This window comes from Balaenoptera musculus, chromosome 4, assembly GCF_009873245.2.
Source record: "Balaenoptera musculus isolate JJ_BM4_2016_0621 chromosome 4, mBalMus1.pri.v3, whole genome shotgun sequence".
Classification (NCBI taxonomy): domain Eukaryota; kingdom Metazoa; phylum Chordata; class Mammalia; order Artiodactyla; family Balaenopteridae; genus Balaenoptera; species Balaenoptera musculus.
The window spans coordinates 23,472,335-23,492,531 of NC_045788.1; the positions used below are offsets into that span (position 1 = coordinate 23,472,335).

At 35.6% G+C, this 20,197-nt stretch overlaps 1 protein-coding gene across 3 annotated transcripts in view; it reads left to right on the forward strand.

Annotated features, from left to right (window-relative positions):
* The window catches only part of TRPC1 (transient receptor potential cation channel subfamily C member 1), a 70,550-nt gene extending 50,769 nt beyond the window's left edge, over positions 1–19,781 (forward strand). For all 3 annotated transcript variants that reach the window (XM_036850436.1, XM_036850440.1, XM_036850437.1), the window contains 4 exons: positions 8,186–8,361; positions 16,100–16,301; positions 16,593–16,787; positions 17,852–19,781. In XM_036850436.1, the coding sequence (XP_036706331.1) occupies positions 8,186–8,361; positions 16,100–16,301; positions 16,593–16,787; positions 17,852–18,079 (801 nt within the window). In that variant the 3' untranslated portion in view covers positions 18,080–19,781. The remainder of the gene's footprint in view (positions 1–8,185; positions 8,362–16,099; positions 16,302–16,592; positions 16,788–17,851) is intronic.
* The last annotated feature ends 416 nt before the right edge of the window (positions 19,782–20,197 follow it).

The following is a 20,197-nucleotide window of genomic DNA, read 5'->3' on the forward strand; positions in this document are numbered from 1 at the left end:
AGAACAGTATGGAGGTTCCTTAAAAAACTACAAATAGAACTACCATACGACCCAGCAATCCCACTACTGGGCATATACCCTGAGAAAACCATAGTTCAAAAAGAGTCATGTACCAAAATGTTCATTGCAGCTCTATTTACAATAGCCAGGACATGGAAGCAACCTAAATGTCCATCGACAGATGAATGGATAAAGAAGATGTGGCACATATATACAATGGAATATTACTCAGCCATAAAAAGAAATGAAATGGAGGTATTTGTAATGAGGTGGATGGAGTTAGAGTCTGTCATACAGAGTGAAGTAAGTCAGAAAGAGAAAAACAAATACAGTATGCTAACACATATATACGGAATCTAAGGAAAAAAAAAAAAAGCCATGAAGAACCTAGTGGCAAGATGGGAATAAAGACACAGACCTACTAGAGAATGGACTTGAGGATATGGGGAGGGGGTGGGGTGAGATGTGACAGGGTAAGAGAGTGTCATGGACATATATACACTACCAAACGTAAAATAGATAGCTAGTGGGAAGCAGCCACATTGCACAGGGAGATCAGCTCGGTGCTTTGTGACCACCTAGAGGGGTGGGATGGGGAGGGTGGGAGGGAGGGAGATGCAAGAGGGAAGAGATATGGGAACATATTGTATGTGTATAACTGATTCACTTTGTTATAAAGCAGAAGCTAACACACCATTGTAAGGCAATTATACTTCAATAAAGATGTTTAAAAAAAAAAAAAATTGAGCATATTTCCCCCCAAGAAACCAAGGTCTGGTTAGTCAGAAAGAGGATGAAAAATAGATATTTAATAAGAATCTGTAGAGTCCTATCTTCAGGCTTTTACTTAAAAAATTTCTCCAATAAAGGTATTTGTTTTCCAGTGTAATCTTATTGACATGACAGATTTGTATAACATATTGGTGACAAAGAACTCTAGAATAATTTTGTGCAGAAGATTTATAATACATTTTCTTTCATTTTGTTAATCAGAAGCAAGGAACTCAATTAAAAGAGTGATCCAGTTACGAATATAAAGCTAAAAGAAATGCAAAAGGAAAATTGGCAATAACTTAACCACTTTAGCTAAAGTGCAGCTTTTTTTCTTTACATAACATGCGATGTCAGATAATGTTTTTATGTGATTACTGCAGTTGTTTGTTAAATTTATCTCCATCTACTAACATTTTTTTCCTTCCAGATCTTTGTAGATTTAGAAGCTGACAGACTTTTATTTTAGCTGGTTATATAACCTGCAGTAGGAGTCCAGATCTCTCCCTTAGTTAGAATGACTGTAATTTGTCATCCAAGTAGAGACACTTTGGAGAATGAAAAGGATATTATTCATTACTAAGTTGGGACAACAGCTGTGAACTGGGACTGTACCAGGCAAAGCAAGCTCGTGGAATTATCCTGTAGTGGAATACATAAAATGATCCTGATTCAGCAGTGACTGAATCCTTTATTCTATTACTTGAAATTTGTATGATTGTATTTGTTAAATTTCTGACATGTTGTAGGTAGACTTTGGAAGATGGCCTTCTACAATCGGGCCTTACTTTCTAGCCATTGCTCACTATCCTTATCTCCTTATCTCTTCATGAAATACTTCTCCATCTGGTCCAAGACCAGTCACTAATCTCACTCAGGTCCTGTGCTTTCCCACTTCCTTGTCATTTTTTGTGTTATTACCCTGTTTAGAATGTCCCAGACCCGGGGTCCCCACCCCCCAGGCCACGGACCGGTATCGGTCCACGGCCTGTTACGAACCAGACTGCACAGCAGGTGGTGAGCGGCGGGCAAGCGAGTGAAGCTTCATCTGCTGCTCCCCATCGCTCCGCATCGCTCGCATTACCACCTGAACCATCCCCACCACCGCCCACCCCATCTGTGGAAAAATTGTCTTCCACGAAAACAGGCCCTGGTGCCAAAAAGGTTGGGGACTGCTGTCCCAGACTATCCTCTGCTTGTTGAAACTTTACTTATTCATTCAATAAACATTTATTGAGTGCCTGATAGGTACTGGACACTGGGAATACTAAAGTGAGTATGCTGCAGTCTCCTTTTAAAGAACTCATAGTTCACTGAGGATGACGAGCCAATGACAACATTTGGAATGGTAGATGCTGTAATAGAGAGCTCAGAGGAAGGGTACTTACTTCAGTATAAGGCATCAGAGGAGACTTCCCAGAAGAGATGACACTGAAATTAAGCCTTAAAAGATGAGTTGAAAGGAGGTTGGCTGTAGGGCATTCCAGGGAGAGGGAACATGCACCAGCTTTAGTGTCCCCACCACTAGAAAATCTATTCCTACACTCGTACTCCCATGAGAATGAATTTCTCCATATGATGGACTTAGTACTTTGGACCTCTAATGAGCACTTCCTATAGCTAAGTCTTAATCATAAGACAATTTAAATTTAGCTTGTCCTAAATTATGTTATGTTGTTTCTACTAAATTAAAAACTCCTTGAGGATTGGGAATATATCTTCACTTTCTGGTCTGCACCTTATGCATTGCCTTGCCATAGTAGTTACTTAATGTCTGTTTGTTGAATTGAGTTGAAAAACTTGTTAGATGGGGTTGAGTAAATACAAGCACTGATTGGTCTGAGAAAACAAAAAAATATGATGGAGAAATAGGGCTACATCCTAGCTGTTGCTGTACCTGCTTGTTCCCAATAATAACAGCAACTAACATTTATTGAACATTTCATGTGGGCCAGGCACTCTGTTATATGTTTTCCATTTATTTAACCCTCATCACAACCCTTGTTATTTTTTATTTTCATTTTACAAATGGAGGGTTTAAGGCTTAGGGAGAGAAACAGCTCACAGAACTATTAAGTGGCAGAGTCAAGAGCTGAACCTGCGTCTGTCTGCCTCCAGAGGCCAGCCTGCTCTTTGAAGTTTGCTCTCCCGCTTTTTTGAATTCAGGATGCCAGCTAATCTGCCTCAGCAGATGTAAGAGACATGATTGGGCATAAATCAGTAATGTTACATACTTCAACCACCAAAAAAAAAAAAAAAAAAAGACACAATCTATAAATAATCTTGTTAAAGTAATATTAACAGTGAACATTTGAGTCCTTAACTGTGTGTCAGATACTGTTCTAAGATCTTTATTTACATGTATGACCTCATTCAATCCTCACAACCATTCGAAGAGGCAGACTCTTTTATTTACATTTTACAGAGGAAGCAACTGAGGTGTAGAGACATTAAGTAACTTGTACAAGGTCACACGGCTGGTGAGTAGTAGAACTGGGATTCCAACCCAGGTAGTTTGGCTCCAGAGCTAGTGGTCTTAACCACTGTGCTGAATTGCTTCTCAGAGTTTTCTTGAGTAATACGAGTCCCTCATTAACTTTTACTGTACAATACTTCTGTTGGCAGGCTTTCATAATTTATAGATTTTTAAAATTCTTCATTTATCCATGTGTGTCAAATGACTTACACAGCCTTTAATACTGGTAGTTGGGTGATTAGACAAGAAGGAAAAGACAGGATCACACAGCCTGGTTCAGAATCTTGCTCCATAACTTACTGTTACCTCTTCTCTTGGAGTCTCAGTTTCTGTATCTGTTGTGAGGATTGAATGGGTCAGTGTATATCAGAGGCACAGCAGAGTACCTGACGCATCATGGGCTTTACATAAACGTTTAGATCCATTCCTCCATTCCCTTAGAGTAGTGGAGGTAACTGTGACCGACCTGAAAAATAATACAAGAAAACTTGGAAAGTGAATGTAGTATGTGACACACGAGTGCATCCTTTATTCCTAGTGAATCGTTTGTTTTTATTGGATAATTATCAGACTTAGTTTAGTGGCCTGTATAACATAAATGGCATATTATTGTTGTTTGTAAAGTATTGTTCTTTGTGAGTAAAGAGTGATTTCAGGTGTTTTGCATTTTAGGGTATACTGGGGATGGATATTTTTTCTTGAAGGGAGTATGGAATGTCAGAGCTAGAGGGAAACTTAGAAGTCGTATAGTCTAGGGGTTCAAAAACTGGAGAGGCTGCAAGGATGGTGTGGGGAGCACATTTAATCTACATTCTCCAGTCCTGCCCTCAGAGATGCTGATTAAATAGTTTGGGGTGAAGTCTGACAAAATTTTAATAGCATGTAGATGAGCAAGTCTGATGCAGCATGTGGCCATTTCTTTTATAGGTCAGGAAAGTAAGGCCCAGCTCATATAGTGTTAGAAAAAAGACAGTGCAAAATGTTAATTAACAATTACATCTTTTAAAATACATTTATTCATGTATTAATTCAACAAGCCCTGCTGTGTAGGCAAAATGCGTGAGAACTAAATATTTCTTAATTGTACCCAGCCCCAAATTTCTAATGGGAGAGCTAAGATAAAAACCGCAAAGTGATGTTTTAGAAAAGCCCTTGCAAGGAGTCAGAAGCAAGAATTCAATTCCACCTTTGCCATCTATTAGTTCTTTCACCCTGAGCAATTCACTAAATCTCTCTGAGTTTCAGTTTGTCACTTGGAGAAATGGAGATAATGCTAGCCTTCCCCACCTTGCAGGATAAATAAAAATATGTGATACCTCTTGGAAAATGGTAAAGAGTTAGATAAAAGACATATAAAAAGTAGTTATGTATTCAGTATTTTAATTAATATGCCAGGCTCTGGAGCTTACTGACATTGTGCCTGCCCTTAAAGACTGCTAGAAGAGACAAACATAAAGTATAAAGTGAAGAATACTATTTTAGAGATTACATACAAAGAACTTGGGAGCATGACTGAGCGGGTGCTTGGAGAGAGTCAGGAAGTTTGAGTTGTCTGAGTTCTTTGTACATTTTGGGTATTAACCCCTTATCAGACACATCATTTACAAATACCTTCTCCAATTCGGTAGGCTGCCTTTTCATTTGTTGATGGTTTCCTTTGCTGTGCAGGAGCTTTTAAGTTTGAGTAGGTCCCATTTGTTTATTTTTGCTTTTGTTTCCCTTGCCTGAGGAGACATATCAAAAAATGTATTGTTAAGACCAATATCAAAGAGCATACTGGCTTATATTTTCTTCTAGGAGTTTTATGGTTTCAGGTTTTTGTATATGGTGTGAGAAGTTTGATTCTTTTGACACATATAAAGGGCAGTTTGATTCTTTTGACACATATAAAGGGCGTCTTGAGCATGAATGGCTTGATTAGATAGATGGATTATCTTTCCTACAGATAATTATGGGTTTTTCTGGAGAAAGATTTGGAAAAAGAATGACTGGAAGTTATTATTATTTCTTCCCTTTTGTCAGCCACTTTTATAATTGAACACTTAATATGCACCCTAATGATAACACCTCTTTCCTCTATCAGGCATTTAGCATGTTTTTGCTATTCTACATAGTGCTCTGTGTATGAGGCTTTTTCCTCTGTTAAATTATTTCCTAAGGATACATCTTCAGTAGTATTAACATATCAAAAGATAGGATTCTTATAGTGCCTCAGTATTTCTATTTCTTTATAAAAGGATGTGTTAATTTTCAGTCACACAAACAGTGTAAAAGCACACAAACAGTTCACCACGTTAATAGCTTTAGTGCTATCTTTCTTTCTTATACTATCTTAGTAGTTTTCTTTAATTTCCATTCTTCTGATTACTAGGAAAATATTTTTCTCTGTGTGTACTAGTGTTAACTTCTGTGTAAATTTCAGTATTAATTTTTAAACTACCATCTTTTTTTTATTACTTACTGTTCATATTTCTCAATTAAAACTACTAAGTAGGGGCTTCCCTGGTGGCTCAGTGGTTGAGAATCTGCCTGCCAATGCAGGGGACACGGGTTCGAGCCCTGGTCTGGGAAGATCCCACATGCCACGGAGCGACTAGGCCCGTGAGCCACAATTGCTGAGCCTGCGCGTCTGGAGCCTGTGCTCCGCAACAAGAGAGGCCAATAGTGAAAGGCCCGCGCACCGCGATGAAGAGTGGCCCCCACTTGCCACAACTAGAGAAAGCCCTCGCACAGAAACGAAGACCCAACACAGCCATAAATAAAATAAATAAATAAAAATTAAAAAAAAAAAAAAAAAAAAAAAAACTACTAAGTAGTTTTAAATAAGTAAACATGTAAGAAAGCGTGATTGTTATTTTTACAAATAAATGAGCCTTATAATCTTTCTCAGACTAAAATTAATTTACTGCTTTTAACGTTTGCATTTCACATGAATGTTTCATTAGTGTGCTCTTCAAGCTAATGTTCACCTCAGCGATATCCACTGTAGCTAATTTTGGTTCTTCCATGTTATACAAGAACTAATATCATGTTTTTAAAAAACAAGTCATGAAGTTTGTAGTGTTCTCATTAAATATTGCTCATCTTGATACTGAAATTAAAAATTACTCTTATCTTTAAAACAGTAATATTAAATTAAGGCTTTTACTTTGGGACTAAATTTTTGAAATTAAAATTATAACAGCATACATGGTCACTCTTGGAAAACTTTATTTACCTTTAAGCTCACAGTGTCTAAATTTTCTTCAAATCCAATCTTTTCTGTACTTACCTAAAGCAGTTATTGTACTCTTACTGTCATACATTATTAGGTTCTCTACTAACACGATACGGCTTTATTCTAAGCACTCACAATCTGAATAAATGATTTCTTTCCAAAGTGACCTAATAAAGCTATCATTGATTAAGAGAGAAATGTATTTCTTCTCTTTCTCACACATTTTGAGCTTTCTGATTCTAAAAGTTTTCTGTTTCTTCCATCAGAATTTTGCAAGGGGGCCAAGTGAGGGAAGCATAAGATTTTGAAAAGAGCCACATGCTAGTCAAGTGCATAAAAGTCAGGCATAGTGGACCTCCCCACTCCAAGTCGCCGGGAGTACTAGCTTGTGCTGTGCCTAAAAATTTTAGCACACCTCTTCGACTTAATTAGCTGGCTCACTATAGTGGGCTGGAGGGGCTTGGCCACTTGCCTGCTGCTACTACTTTGTATCGTCGGTGATTGGCATGTGTTATGTTGGCAGGCTCGAGGGAGTTCGGAATTTTATTTGAAGTTGGATTTCACGAATTATATAAATTTGGCCTGGTTACATTTGAGGAGGGATTATTTCTAAACACTAATTTTTATATCTTAAAAGTAATGAATGCATATAGCAAAGAAGATTCAAACCACATCCCTAGTCCTACCTCCCATAGATAAGCACTGTTAATGGTTTCTTGTGTAAACTTCCAGAAATTTCCTGTGCATATCAAACCTTATCTATATGAAAATGTATATCTGACCTATTCTTTAAAAAATAGCTGTTTAATACTGTTGTGTACCCTGCTTTTTTGACTTAACGTTTTGTAGGCACCTTTCTGTGCCAGCACACAGCACTTCATTCTTTTTAACAACAACATTTAGGATGTTCTAATTTTTTATTCTACAGCACTACAATGAAAATCCTTGTATGTAATGCATCTTTATGTACTTCCTGTTGGCTAAATTCCTAGGGATAGAATTTCGGGATCAAAGTGTAATGTTAAATTATTCTCCAAATTTGTATGCCAATTTAAATAACAAGAATTTATGAAAAGTACCTATTCCCCAGAATTTGAAAGAGTATTAAAGGAGAATGAAATTAGGCTTGAATAAAGCTCCCAGATGCATTACACATGTCTAAATTATGGTAGATACTCACATAAGTATTAGACCCTCTCATTTGACTTAACACGTATAATTTTTTCTTATAATAGACCCCAAATGAAAGAAAATTGATCACCTTGGCAAAAGAGATTAGGGCAGTCCTAGAGGGGGAAATGCTGTTCTTCAGGAAGTGGTTTAGAATTGGTTGCAAAAATCAAATGAAATACTTTATGTCCTAATGGTTTTATATTTGTAAACTTTGAGAAACTATAAATATACGCATTTATTTCCCTTTAGGTTTTAGCAAAGAATTTTCCTTTCATCCCTTGCAAATTAGGCCTTTTCTTAAATCTCTATGTCTCTTCCTCTACCTTCATAGCAAAATTATCCTCTGCAGACTTGATCCAGATTCAAGGAATGTACCATTTTTGTTTGGCAACTGGATTTTTGATGTTTTAAAAGTGATGAAATATCTCAAACAGGTGGAAAAAAAGGAGTAGCCTTGTGGATCATATGTTTTCTTGCCTGGTCATTTAGTTTTTCATATTTTGTTTTCCTGATGATTTTAATGAATGCCTATGTAATGTATTCCACAGATTTCAATGGGACAGATGTTACAAGATTTTGGAAAATTTCTTGGAATGTTTCTTCTTGTTTTGTTTTCTTTCACAATTGGACTGACACAACTGTATGATAAAGACTATACTCCAAAAGAACAGAAGGACTGTGTAGGCATCTTCTGTGAACAGCAAAGCAATGATACCTTCCATTCGTGAGTGTCTTTTAAATTTTTAGTAAATATATGTCTGTCTTTCTGTTGTGTTATGTATGAATTCATACCTACAGAACTAGAACTTCAAATTTTCTTTAAGAAATGCGTTTTGAATAAGAAATACTTATTTTTCATGAATCATTTGATAGTCATCTTTACACATAGAATCTTAAATAATTAGTGGCCTGAGTTATTACATTGTCTCCTCGACTACAGTCTGTCTTAACAGAGGAGCTCTTGCATTTTGTGCACTCTTAGCATTTTGGGCAGGACAGTTCTTTGTGGGCCCTATATATGTATTGTGAGATGTTCCATGTCTCTGCCCTTCAAGTATTAATTGTCAGTGGCAATTCTCAGTCATTGTTACAACCAAAGCACTCTCAGATTTCAACACTTCTTAGGAGGTCATTAGGGTTGAGATTGTTAAAGCTTCAAGAACATTTTTTTCCTCTAATTTATTGTATCGGAAGGAATTGAGCAACCAGTTGTGAGGCAGACAAAATACCTCCCCACATTCTTAGATAAAATAATGGAGAAGAGGTGTAGAATTACACGTTTGTTGTATTCCTATTATGTACCAACTATTCTTTAGTTTGTTTAAGGAATAAGATTAAATGAGTAATAAATATTCATCTAACACCTTCAGTATGCCAGACCCTGTTCTAAGTGCTAAATAAATGAAGTATCAGTGAACAAAACTACCCTCATGGAGTTTATTATTCTAGTGAGGTGATACAGGCAATAAAAATAGAAATAAAATATATAGTATATTACACAGTATTGGTATAGTGTATATCAGTATTACACAGGCCCTTGCCTGTAGCCCAAATAAAGCTTGGGCCAGGGAGGATTTTTGTGTGAGAGGGTGTAGCTTTAGTTAGGTAGGAGGTTAAGGAAGGCCTCACAAAAGATGACATCCAAGTAAAGATATAAAGCTGGTGAAGGATCAAGCCATGAAAAGGTATCTGGAGGAAGAGTGTTGGCAGATAGGGGAATGGCAAATGCAAATGCCTTGAGATGGGAGTGTGGTTGGTATGTTCAAGGAAAAGCCAGGAGGTCAGCGTGGATGGTATGTAGTGAATCAGAGCGAGAGTTGTAGTAGATTAGGTCAGGAAGGTAATGGGGAATAAAGCGGATCAAGATGGTGGGGTAAGAGGACTTGGAGCTCACCTCCCCCCACAAACACATCAAAAATACATCTACGTGTCAAATAATTCTCACTGAAAGCTAGCTGGAAACAGGCAGAAGGACTCCTGTACAAGCAAGGCTGTAAGAAAGGTATACATGTAATCGGGTAGGATGAGAAGAAAGTGATTGGTCAGGACCTGTGCCCCGGGAAGGGATTCAAAGGAAAAGGGAGATTACACAGATGGATACTCACCCTGGGGAGTTAGTGGGTCAAGCCACAGACTGGGTGTTCCAGTCTGGTTTCTACACATAGGAGACAAGCCCCCTTAACTGGTTGGAGAACCCCTGGGAGAGATAGAAAGGCTGGAGAAGCCTGGATGCCACTCATGAGTGGTGCAGATACTGGCTTGCCCCCTGCTAGGGCAGATAGAGGTCTGCCCTAGTGCTGTCAGGTTTCCTGTGACCACCTTGCTGCTCTCCCCAGCCCGAACTGAGAGGATAGCCCAGCTCCGCTCATTCCACATCACAGCATGGCACTGGATCTACGGCATCCAGGACCTGGCAAAAGACTCGTCCTTGTGACATAGAGGCAACCAGTCCTGGAGCGTAGCCCAGGTGGTGCGGCAGCTGCCATTGTTGGAGCTTACTCCAGCGGCACCCCAGAAGCAGCCCAGAGTTTTGACAGCAGCACAGCTGCTGGGTTTCCTGTGACCACCTTGCTATGTGCCAAAGCCCCGGCTGAGTGGATGCTCTGGCCCCACTCACTTCACGCCATAGCACAGCGCTAGATCTGGGGTGGCCAATACCAGGGAAAAGACACGACCATGGGCTGCTTGATCCACTCAGATCAAGAGAATTGATCTAAACAAAGATCATTTTAACAAGGAACTAGAAAATATAAAAAAGACCCAACAAAAATAGGCAATTCAATATCTGAAATAAAAAACACTCTGAATAACAGCCTAAGTGACACAGAAGAACACATAAGTGATCTGGAAGATAGAATAATGGAAATCACCCAATCAGAACAGCAGAAAGAAAGACAAATGAAAATAAACAAAAAAACAAAAGCAGTCCATTAGATCTCTAGGATAACATTAAACATACCAACATTCACGTAATAGGGGTTCCCGAAGGAGAAGAGAGAGAAAGAAGGGGATCAAAAATGTATTTGAAGAAATTATGGCTGAAACTTTCCCAAATCTGAAGAAGGAAACAGATATCCAGGTACAGGAAGCACAGAGGGTCCAAAACAAGATGAAACCAAACAGACCCACATCAAGACATATCATAATCAACATGGCAAAAGTTAAAGGTAAAGAGAGAATTCTAAAGGCATCAAGAGAAAAACAGTCATATACAAGGGAATCCCCATAAGACTATCAGCTTAGATTTCTCTGCAGAAACTTTGTGGGCCAGAAGGGAGAGGCTTGATATATTCAAAGTGCTGAGAGGAAAAAACCTACAACCTAGGATACTCTACCCAGTAAGATTATCATTTAGAATAGAAGGAGAAATAAAGAACTTACCAGACAATCAAAAACTGAAAGAATTCATCAATAGTAAACCTAAAAAATGTTGAAGGGTCTTCTCTAAATGGAAAAGAAGTAAGAATCTATAGGAAAGGGAAAATCCCACTAGGAAAGGCAGTTACATAGTAAGGATTGAAGATCACTTTAAAAAGCCAGTACATAGATGAAAAGAAACACACACACACACACAAAAGCAACTATAAATGCAGTAAACAGTTGAGAGATAAGCATGAAGATGTAAAATATGACATTAGAAACAAAATGTGGGTGAGGGGGGTAAAAATGTAGATCTTTTAGAATGTGTTTGAACTTAAATGACTCTCAGTTTAAAACAAGTAGATATAATTATGGGACAACATATATGAGCCCTATGGTAAACACAAATCAAAAACCTATGATAGATATGCAAAAACCAAAAAGAAAGGAACTCAAGCATACTACTAAAGGAAATCATCAAACCACAACAAGAGAAACAAAAGGAAGAAATGAACAGAAGAGAACTACAAAAACAACTGGAAAACAAGGAATAAAATGGTAATAACTGCATACCTATCAATAACTACTTTAAATGTCAATGGACTAAATGCTCCAATCAAAAGACATAGGGTGGCTGATTCCATGAAAACACAAGACCCTTCAATATGCTGCCTGCAAGAGACTCACTTCAGGGCTAAAGAAACACAGAAAAAGTGAGGGATAGAAAAAGATACTTCATGCAGATGAAAACGACAAAGAAGCAGGGATAGCAGTACTCATATCAGACAAAATAGACTTTAAAACAAAGTCTGTAACAAAAGACAAAGACGAGCACTGTATAATGATAAAGGGATCAACACAAAAGAGGATGTTACACTCATTAACATATATGCACCCAATACAGGAGCACCTAAATTTATAAAGCAAATACTAATAGACATAAAGGGAGAAATTGACAGTAATACAATAATAGTAGGGGACTTTAACCTCTCAGTGGCATCAATGGATAGATGATCCAAACAGAAAATCAGTAAGAAAACAGTGTACCTAAATGACACCATAGACCAGTTGAACTTAATTGGTATTTACAGGACATTCCATCCCAGAACAGCAGAATACACATTCTTTTCACGTGTATATGGAATGTTCTCCAGGATGGATCACATACTAGGCCACAAAACAAGCCTTAATAAATTTAAAGAGAACAGAAATTATATGAAGCATTTTTTTCTGACCACAATGGTATGAAACTAGAAATCAACTATAGAAAGGAAAATGGGAAAAGAACAAACACGTGGAGACTAAATAACATGCTACTAAAAAACCAATTGGTCAATGACAAAATCAAAGAGGAAATCACAAAATAGCTCGAGACAAATGAAAATGGAAACACACCTTTCCAAAATTTGAGGGATGCAGCAAAAGCAGTTCTAAGAGGGAAATTTATAGCAATACAGGCCTTCCTGAAGAAATAAGAAAAATTTCAAACAAATATCTTAATCTGCCATCTAAAAGAATTAGAAAAAGAACAAACAAAGCCCCAAGTCAGCAGAAGGAAGGAAGGAAGGAAATAATAAAGATCAGAGTGGAAATAAATAAAATAGAGATAAAAAACAGAAAAGATCAATGAAACCAAGAACTGTTTTTTTGAAAAGATTAACAAAATTGATAAATCTTTAGCCAGGCTTACCAAGAAGAAAAAGCCAGCCTTTACCCAAATAAACAAAATAAGGAATGAAAGTGGAGAAGTAACAACCAATACCACAGAGATACAAAAAAATCATAAGAGAATACTATGAACAGTTATATGCCAACAAATTGGACAACCAAAAAGAAATGGACAAATTTCTAGAAACATACAGCCTGCCAAGACTGAATCAAGAAGAAACAGTCAATTTGAACATACTGATCACTAGAATTGAAATTGGATTTGTAAAACAAACAAACAAACAAAAAAACCCCAGCAAACAAAAGTCCAGAATGGGATGGCTTCACAGGGGAATTCTACGAAACATATAAAGAATTAATACCTGTCCTTCTCAAAGTATTCCAAAGAATTGAAGAGGATGGAACACTCCCAAATTCATTCTATGAGGCCACCATTACCCTGATACCAAAACCAGACAAAGGCAGTACAAAGCAAATTACAGGCTAATATTTTTGGTAAATATAGATGCAAAAATCCTCAATAAGATATTTGCAAACTGAATCTAAAAATGTGTAAAAAGGATCATACACTATGATCAAGTTGGATTTACTCCAGTGTCACAAGGATGGTTCAACATATGCAAATCAATCAATGTGATACACAACATTAACAAAAGGTAGGATAAAAATCACATGGTCATCTCAATAGTTGCAGAAAAAGTGTTTGACAAAATTCAACATCCATTCATGATAAAAACTCATCAAAGTGGGAATAGAGGGAACATATCTCAACGTAATAAAGGCCATTTATGACAAACCCATGGCCAGCATCACACTCAATGATGAAAAGCTGAAAGCTTTCCCATTAAATTCAGGAACAAGACAAGGATGGCCACTCTCACCACTTCTATTTAACAAAGTATTAGAAGTCCTAGCCACAGTGATCAGACAAGAAAAAGAAATAAAACATATCCAAATTGGAAGGGAAGGTGTAAAACTCACTATTTGCAGATGACATATTTTATATAGAAAACCCTAACGTCTCCACCCAAAGAACTATTAGAACTAATAAATGAATTCAACAAGGTTGAAGGATACAAGGTTAACATACAGAAATCTGTGTATGTTAAGTAGTTTCTATACACTAATAATGAAATATCAGAAAGAGAAAGTAAAAAACCAAAATCAATCCGATTTAAAATCACGCCTAGCCATAAACTTAACCAAGGAGGTGAAAGACAGTACTGTGAAAATTATGAAACATTGATGTAGGAAATTGAAGATGATACAACGAAATGGAAAGTTATCCCATGTTCTTGGATTGGAAGAATTAACATTGTTAAAATTGCCAAACTACCCAAAGCAATCTACAGATTTAATGTAGTCCCTATCAAAATACCCATAACATTTTTCACAGAACTAGAACAAATAATCCTAATATTCATATGGAACCAGAAAAGACCCTGAATTGCCAAAGCTATCTTGAGAAAAATGAACAAAGCTGGAGGTGTAAGCCTCCCAGACTTCAGACTATACTACAAAGCTACAGAAATCAAAGCAGCATGATACTGTCACAAAAACAGATCAGTGGGACAGAATAGAGAGCCCAGAAATAAACCCATGCACCTTAGGTCAATTAATCTGTGACAAACAAGGCAAGAATATACAGTGGAGAAAAGACACTCTCTTCAACAAGTGGTGCTAGAAACACTGGACAGCTACACGTAAAACAATGAGATTAGAATATTCCCTCAGACCATATACACAAATAAACTCAAAGTGCTTAAAAGACCTAAATGTAAGACACGACACAGTAAAACTCCTAGAAGAGAACATAGGCAGAACACTCTTTGACATAACATCATAGCAATATTTTTTTGTATCAGTCTCCTAAGGCAAAAGAAATAAAAGCAAAAATAAACAATGGACCTAACTAAACTTAAAAGCTTTTGTACAACAAAGGAAACCATTGACAAAACGAAAAGACAACCTGCAAAATGGGAGAAAATATTTACAAGTCGTGTGACTGACAGAGGGTTAATAGCCAAAATATGTAAACAGCTGATACAACTCAATATCGAAAAACAAACAACACAATCAGAAAATAGGCAGAAGACCTGAATAGACATATTTCCAAAGAAGACATACAGATGACTAACAGCCACATGAAAAGGTGCCTAACATCACTAATTATTAGAGAAATGCAAATCAAATCAAAAATGAGATATCGCCTCACACCAGTCAGAATGGCCATCATCAAAAAGTCTACAAATTACAAATGTCAGAAAAGATGTGGAGAAAAGAGAAACCTCATACACTGTTGGTGGGAATGTAAATTGTTACAGCCACTGTGGAAGATAGTATGGAGGTTCCTTAAAAAACTAAAACTAGAACTACTGTATGATCCAGCAATTCCACTCCTTGTTATATATCCAGGAAAAAATGAAAGCACTAATTTGAAAAGATACGTGCACCCCAGTGTTCATAGCAGCACTATTTACAGTAGCCAAGATATGGAAGCAACCCAAGGGCCCGTCGACAGATGAATGAATTAAGAAGATGGATATATATATTCCATCTTCTTAATCCATATAAATACACACACAATTTAATATTCAACCATAAAAAAGAATGAAATTCTGCCATTTGCAGCAATATGCATGGACCTAGATAATATTATGCTTAGTGAAATAAGTCAGACAGAGAAAGACAAATACTGTATAATGTTACTTCTATGTGGAATCTAAAAAATAATACACATGAATGTATATGCAGAACAGAAACAGACTCACAGATATAGAAAACAAACTTGTTACTAAAGCGGAGAGAGGGAAGCAGGGATGGACAAATTATGGGTATGGGATTAACAGATACAAACCACTATGTATAAAATAGATAAGCAACAAGGATATATTGTATAGCACAGGGAATTATAGCCATTATCCTGTAATAATTTATAATGGAGTATAATCTGCAAAAATACTGAATCACTATGTTGTACACCTGAAACTAACACAATATTGTAAATCAACTATACTTCAATTGAAAGAAAGAAATAAAGGGAGGAAAAAAAAGAAAGACAGGTAATGGGATCATGTAGGACCTTGTTGGCCGTTGTATGGACTTCAGGCTGTTGAGCTTGAGAGCCATTTGAAGTTTTTGAGCGAAGAAGTGGCAAAATCTAATTAAGTATTACAGGATCATAGGCTGCTGTGTTGAGAAAAGACAGAGAAGTAGTAAGAGAGTAAACAGGAATAATTTATCTTCCTTTTGAGTTTGTTTCTTTGTTTAAAGCAAGGCATATCTGTGATGTTGGGTCCAACCTCAGTTACTTTATAAAATATTACTCCTGGGCTATCCTTGTATTCTTTATGTAATGTTGATATAAATGAATTCTTTATTTTCACTAATTAACTTAAAATTCCTTTTAAACAGAAATGTAATTGTCTTTACAGGTTCATCGGCACTTGCTTTGCTTTGTTCTGGTATATTTTCTCCTTAGCACATGTGGCAATCTTTGTCACAAGATTTAGCTACGGAGAAGAATTACAGTCCTTTGTCGGAGCTGTTATTGTTGGGACATACAATGTTGTGGTTGTGATTGTGCTTACCAAGCTGCTGGTGGCAATGCTTCATAAAAGTTTTCAGTTGATAGCAGTAAGTGTTCTTTCTTTTAAAAATTTTATATTCTCTTCAGACCATACCAAATGTATGTAGTAGATAAGGCAAAGATTTAAAAGAATTAAGAATGTGTCATTTAAAAATTAAATATAGATTTTTTTTAAAAATGTAAGTAATGTATATTAACTGCAAGTTTTGAACCAAATTTTTACCTACAAGGTGTGGAAACATTTGAACAATCTTAAACAATCTCTTCATACCAGCCCTACCATGTGTGTGTGCACGTGTGCATGCCTATTCATTTCCTTTTTCACTTGCCTCTTATAGAATCATGAAGACAAAGAATGGAAGTTTGCTCGAGCAAAGTTGTGGCTTAGCTACTTTGATGACAAATGTACATTACCCCCACCTTTCAACATCATTCCTTCACCAAAGACTATCTGCTATATGATTAGTAGCCTCAGTAAATGGATTTGCTCTCATACATCAAAAGGCAAGGTTAAACGGCAGAACAGCTTAAAGGTAAGAAGTTAGATGGTTGAACTGCAACATGATAATTTTAATAATTACTAATCTCAGATGTTTCCTAAAGCATAAATATGCAGGTTCCTAAGGGCTAAGACTTGTGTTGTTTTGTACAGGGCATTCTCTGCACTAATTTGTTGTGGTTATAAAGCAATTAGCGAAACAGCTTACAAAAAAACAAGGGCTAAGACTTGTTTTTTTTTTCACTCCTGTATCCCTAATGCATAGCATAGTATCTAACATAAAGTAAGGATTCAATAAATACTTATTGAAAATGAGAGAGAGAGCTGTGATTTTTTTCATGAATTCTCATCTCACAGTTTTAAAACAAGGAAAATATTCAGAATACCTAGGCTGTCAGCATAAGAGTGACTCTTAGAGTCAATGCATATTTTTCTGGTTCTTCTTGAAAGTTGTTCAATACATGAATAATTCAATACATGTTGCTATAAGCCAGGAACTGGCAAACTTTTTCTGTAAATGACCGGATAATAAATATTTTAGACTTTGTGGGCTGTGAAAAAATTGTAGATTTTATGTGGGTAGTAATATAACAAGAGAGAAAACAAATTTCCACAAAATTTTTATTGATGAAATTAAACATATGAGAATAATTGAGTAATATTTTTTTTTATAATACAGCTCTATTAATGAATGGAATTCCATTTTGGCGGGGAATAACATTTTGTTTATTTGGAGTTCAAAGTTAGTAGTCCCCATCATTAAATTGATTACAAAAGATTCATCTGTAAAAGCCATTCTTAGCTCACAGGCCATCAGAAACAGGAAGTGGGTCATATTTGACCTATGGGTCATAGTTTGCTAATCCCTACTACAAACTAAGGATCTTAAATCAAGGTAAGTGTACAGGTAAATGAATAAAACAAATATGCATGGCATGTTTCAAATGTGTTGAATATTATTTTGTAACATGTAGTGGCAAAAATATAGTCTTAATAAAGCATTACAAGATAGTGTTTGTATCTGTAAATTTTTTTAAAAATCCACCTCATCTAAATATTTTTATGCACATTGTTAATATCATATTTTTTGTTTTGAAGGAATGGAGAAATTTGAAGCAAAAGAGAGATGAAAACTACCAAAAAGTGATGTGCTGTTTAGTGCATCGTTACTTGACTTCCATGAGACAAAAGATGCAAAGTACAGATCAGGCAACTGTGGAAAATCTAAATGAACTGCGCCAAGATCTGTCAAAATTCCGAAATGAAATAAGGGATTTACTTGGCTTTCGGACTTCTAAATATGCTATGTTTTATCCAAGAAATTAGCCATTTTCTAAATCACGTAGAGAATAATTTTCAATAATAAATCTGAAAGACTGCATTTGTATAACTTGCAATTAAATTAGTAAGATATATATTGAAATAAAGAATTATGTAAAAGCCATTCTTTAAAATATTTATAGCATAAATATATGTTATATAAAATATGTATATATGATTAGTTTTTTTAAAACCCTCTGTTCGTGGCTTTTTGCAGTAATAAAACAGATTAAGTAGATAGGTTTTGTTAGCATGCTGCTTAGTTTTCTTATTTAAACGGTGCTTAAATTTTTTTTCTCTTTCTGCTTAAGAAGGGCAGCGTTAGAATTGTAGTGACTATTGCCAGAAGGTTTTGTAAAAATGAAGATCAGCAAATGTGGACTGATCTCCTTCCATAGGGTACATTTGAGATATAGAAGTCTTGTTTTTTAAAATCTTTGCTTTAGGAGTTTACATATATAGTTCAGTATTTATTGTTTAGGAGTATAGGTTTACCTAAAACAGTAGTCTATTTTTTCTTTTTTCTTTTGTTATAATCTTAAGCAACAAAGATAAAAGCCCTAATGAATGTTTGAATCTATTTGTGTCTATAAATTTAAATTCACCTCAATGTTTGTTACTGTAACATATTTACTTTTACATGGTTGTAATCACTTTATATTTTTAATTTTGCTTTTTTCACTTAATAGTATTTTATATATACATTTCCATGTATTGATAGAGTCCACGTATTTAAATTTTTATAGAATTATATAGTTTTTGAAAAATATAGTTAGTAGACTTTTCATTTTGTAGCTATAGAGTATTTGATTATGTTTATAAGTTTGCACAGCTACTTCTCTAAGATTAGGTATTTATTGGCTTTTAATTTTTTATTATCATAAAAGTGGTATAATTTTTTTTCAAGTTGGAGTGAATGTTCCTAGTTATAAAGCTAACCCAAAATAAGGATTTAGAAGGTATTTCTTTGTCATGTATGGTCACAGCCTGTTTTGTTTGTGTAAACATTGGAAGACCCTTTAATGCAAGGATTTGTTTTATTTTTGGACTAAGGTTCTTGACCTTATATCCGAAAGTATTTTCCACAGAATTTAACATAGTTCTATAAACAGGACTTCATGCTTATTTGTGGCTCATTCTTGATGCTTAGGGTGAAAAGCATTGACTTTTTAAATTGGAGAATAAAGTATATATTTAAATTTTTTTTCCTGTGCTCATGTAAGGGATATAGTTAACAGTTTTTCACAGGCTATTCCTTATTTATTCTTGCAGCATTTCTAGTTAAGAGGTTATTATGTATATAATTATCTTCTTAACTGAATGTCAGATGGTCTTAAGGCCACAGGGTGCAGGTAGCCCTTGGTCTATAAGTACCACCGATCCAGGGATCATTGTTGAAATATGTTAGTGTTGTGTTTCATCTTGCTTTTTACTTTTTATTTTTTAATTTCCAAATTGTAAGTGTTCCCTTTTTTGGGCAAATTCTTATAAAAATGTTTATTGTAAAGTTATATATTTTGTCTATGATGCGATTATGCACTTCCCAACTGGGATTTTACATCAGGGTTTTTAGTCATTCTAAAAAATATCTAATTATTAAATCAAAATATTTATAGAGTGCCTACTGTATGCATGAGTTACGAGGTATATTTTGAATGACAGCATATTGTAAGAAAAAAGGTAAATAAAACTTGACATTAGATTATAAATTGACAGAGTTTGTTCATTGTATTATCGTATACTTTTATACTTTTTATTGAGATATAATTCACATATCATAAAATTCACTCTTTTAAAGTATACAGTTCACTGTTGTTGTTTTTTTAAATTATGGCAACAAAGGTCTAAAATGCAAAGCATCAACATCAGACCCCTTTGTACCTCTTCCTGCCTCTGGTGGCAATGATATTTGACTCTTTTAGCTATTTCTTCTTTTATTTGTAAATACCATATTTTGAAATAATATGTCTATACAAAGACCTGTATGTAAGTGTTTATAGCAGCTTTATTCACGATCCCAAATTGAAAACAACCAAATGCCCATGAACTGGTGAATGGGTAAGTAAATCGTACATCCATACAATGGAAATCTACTCAGTGATAAAAAGGAATTGTATCAGTCAG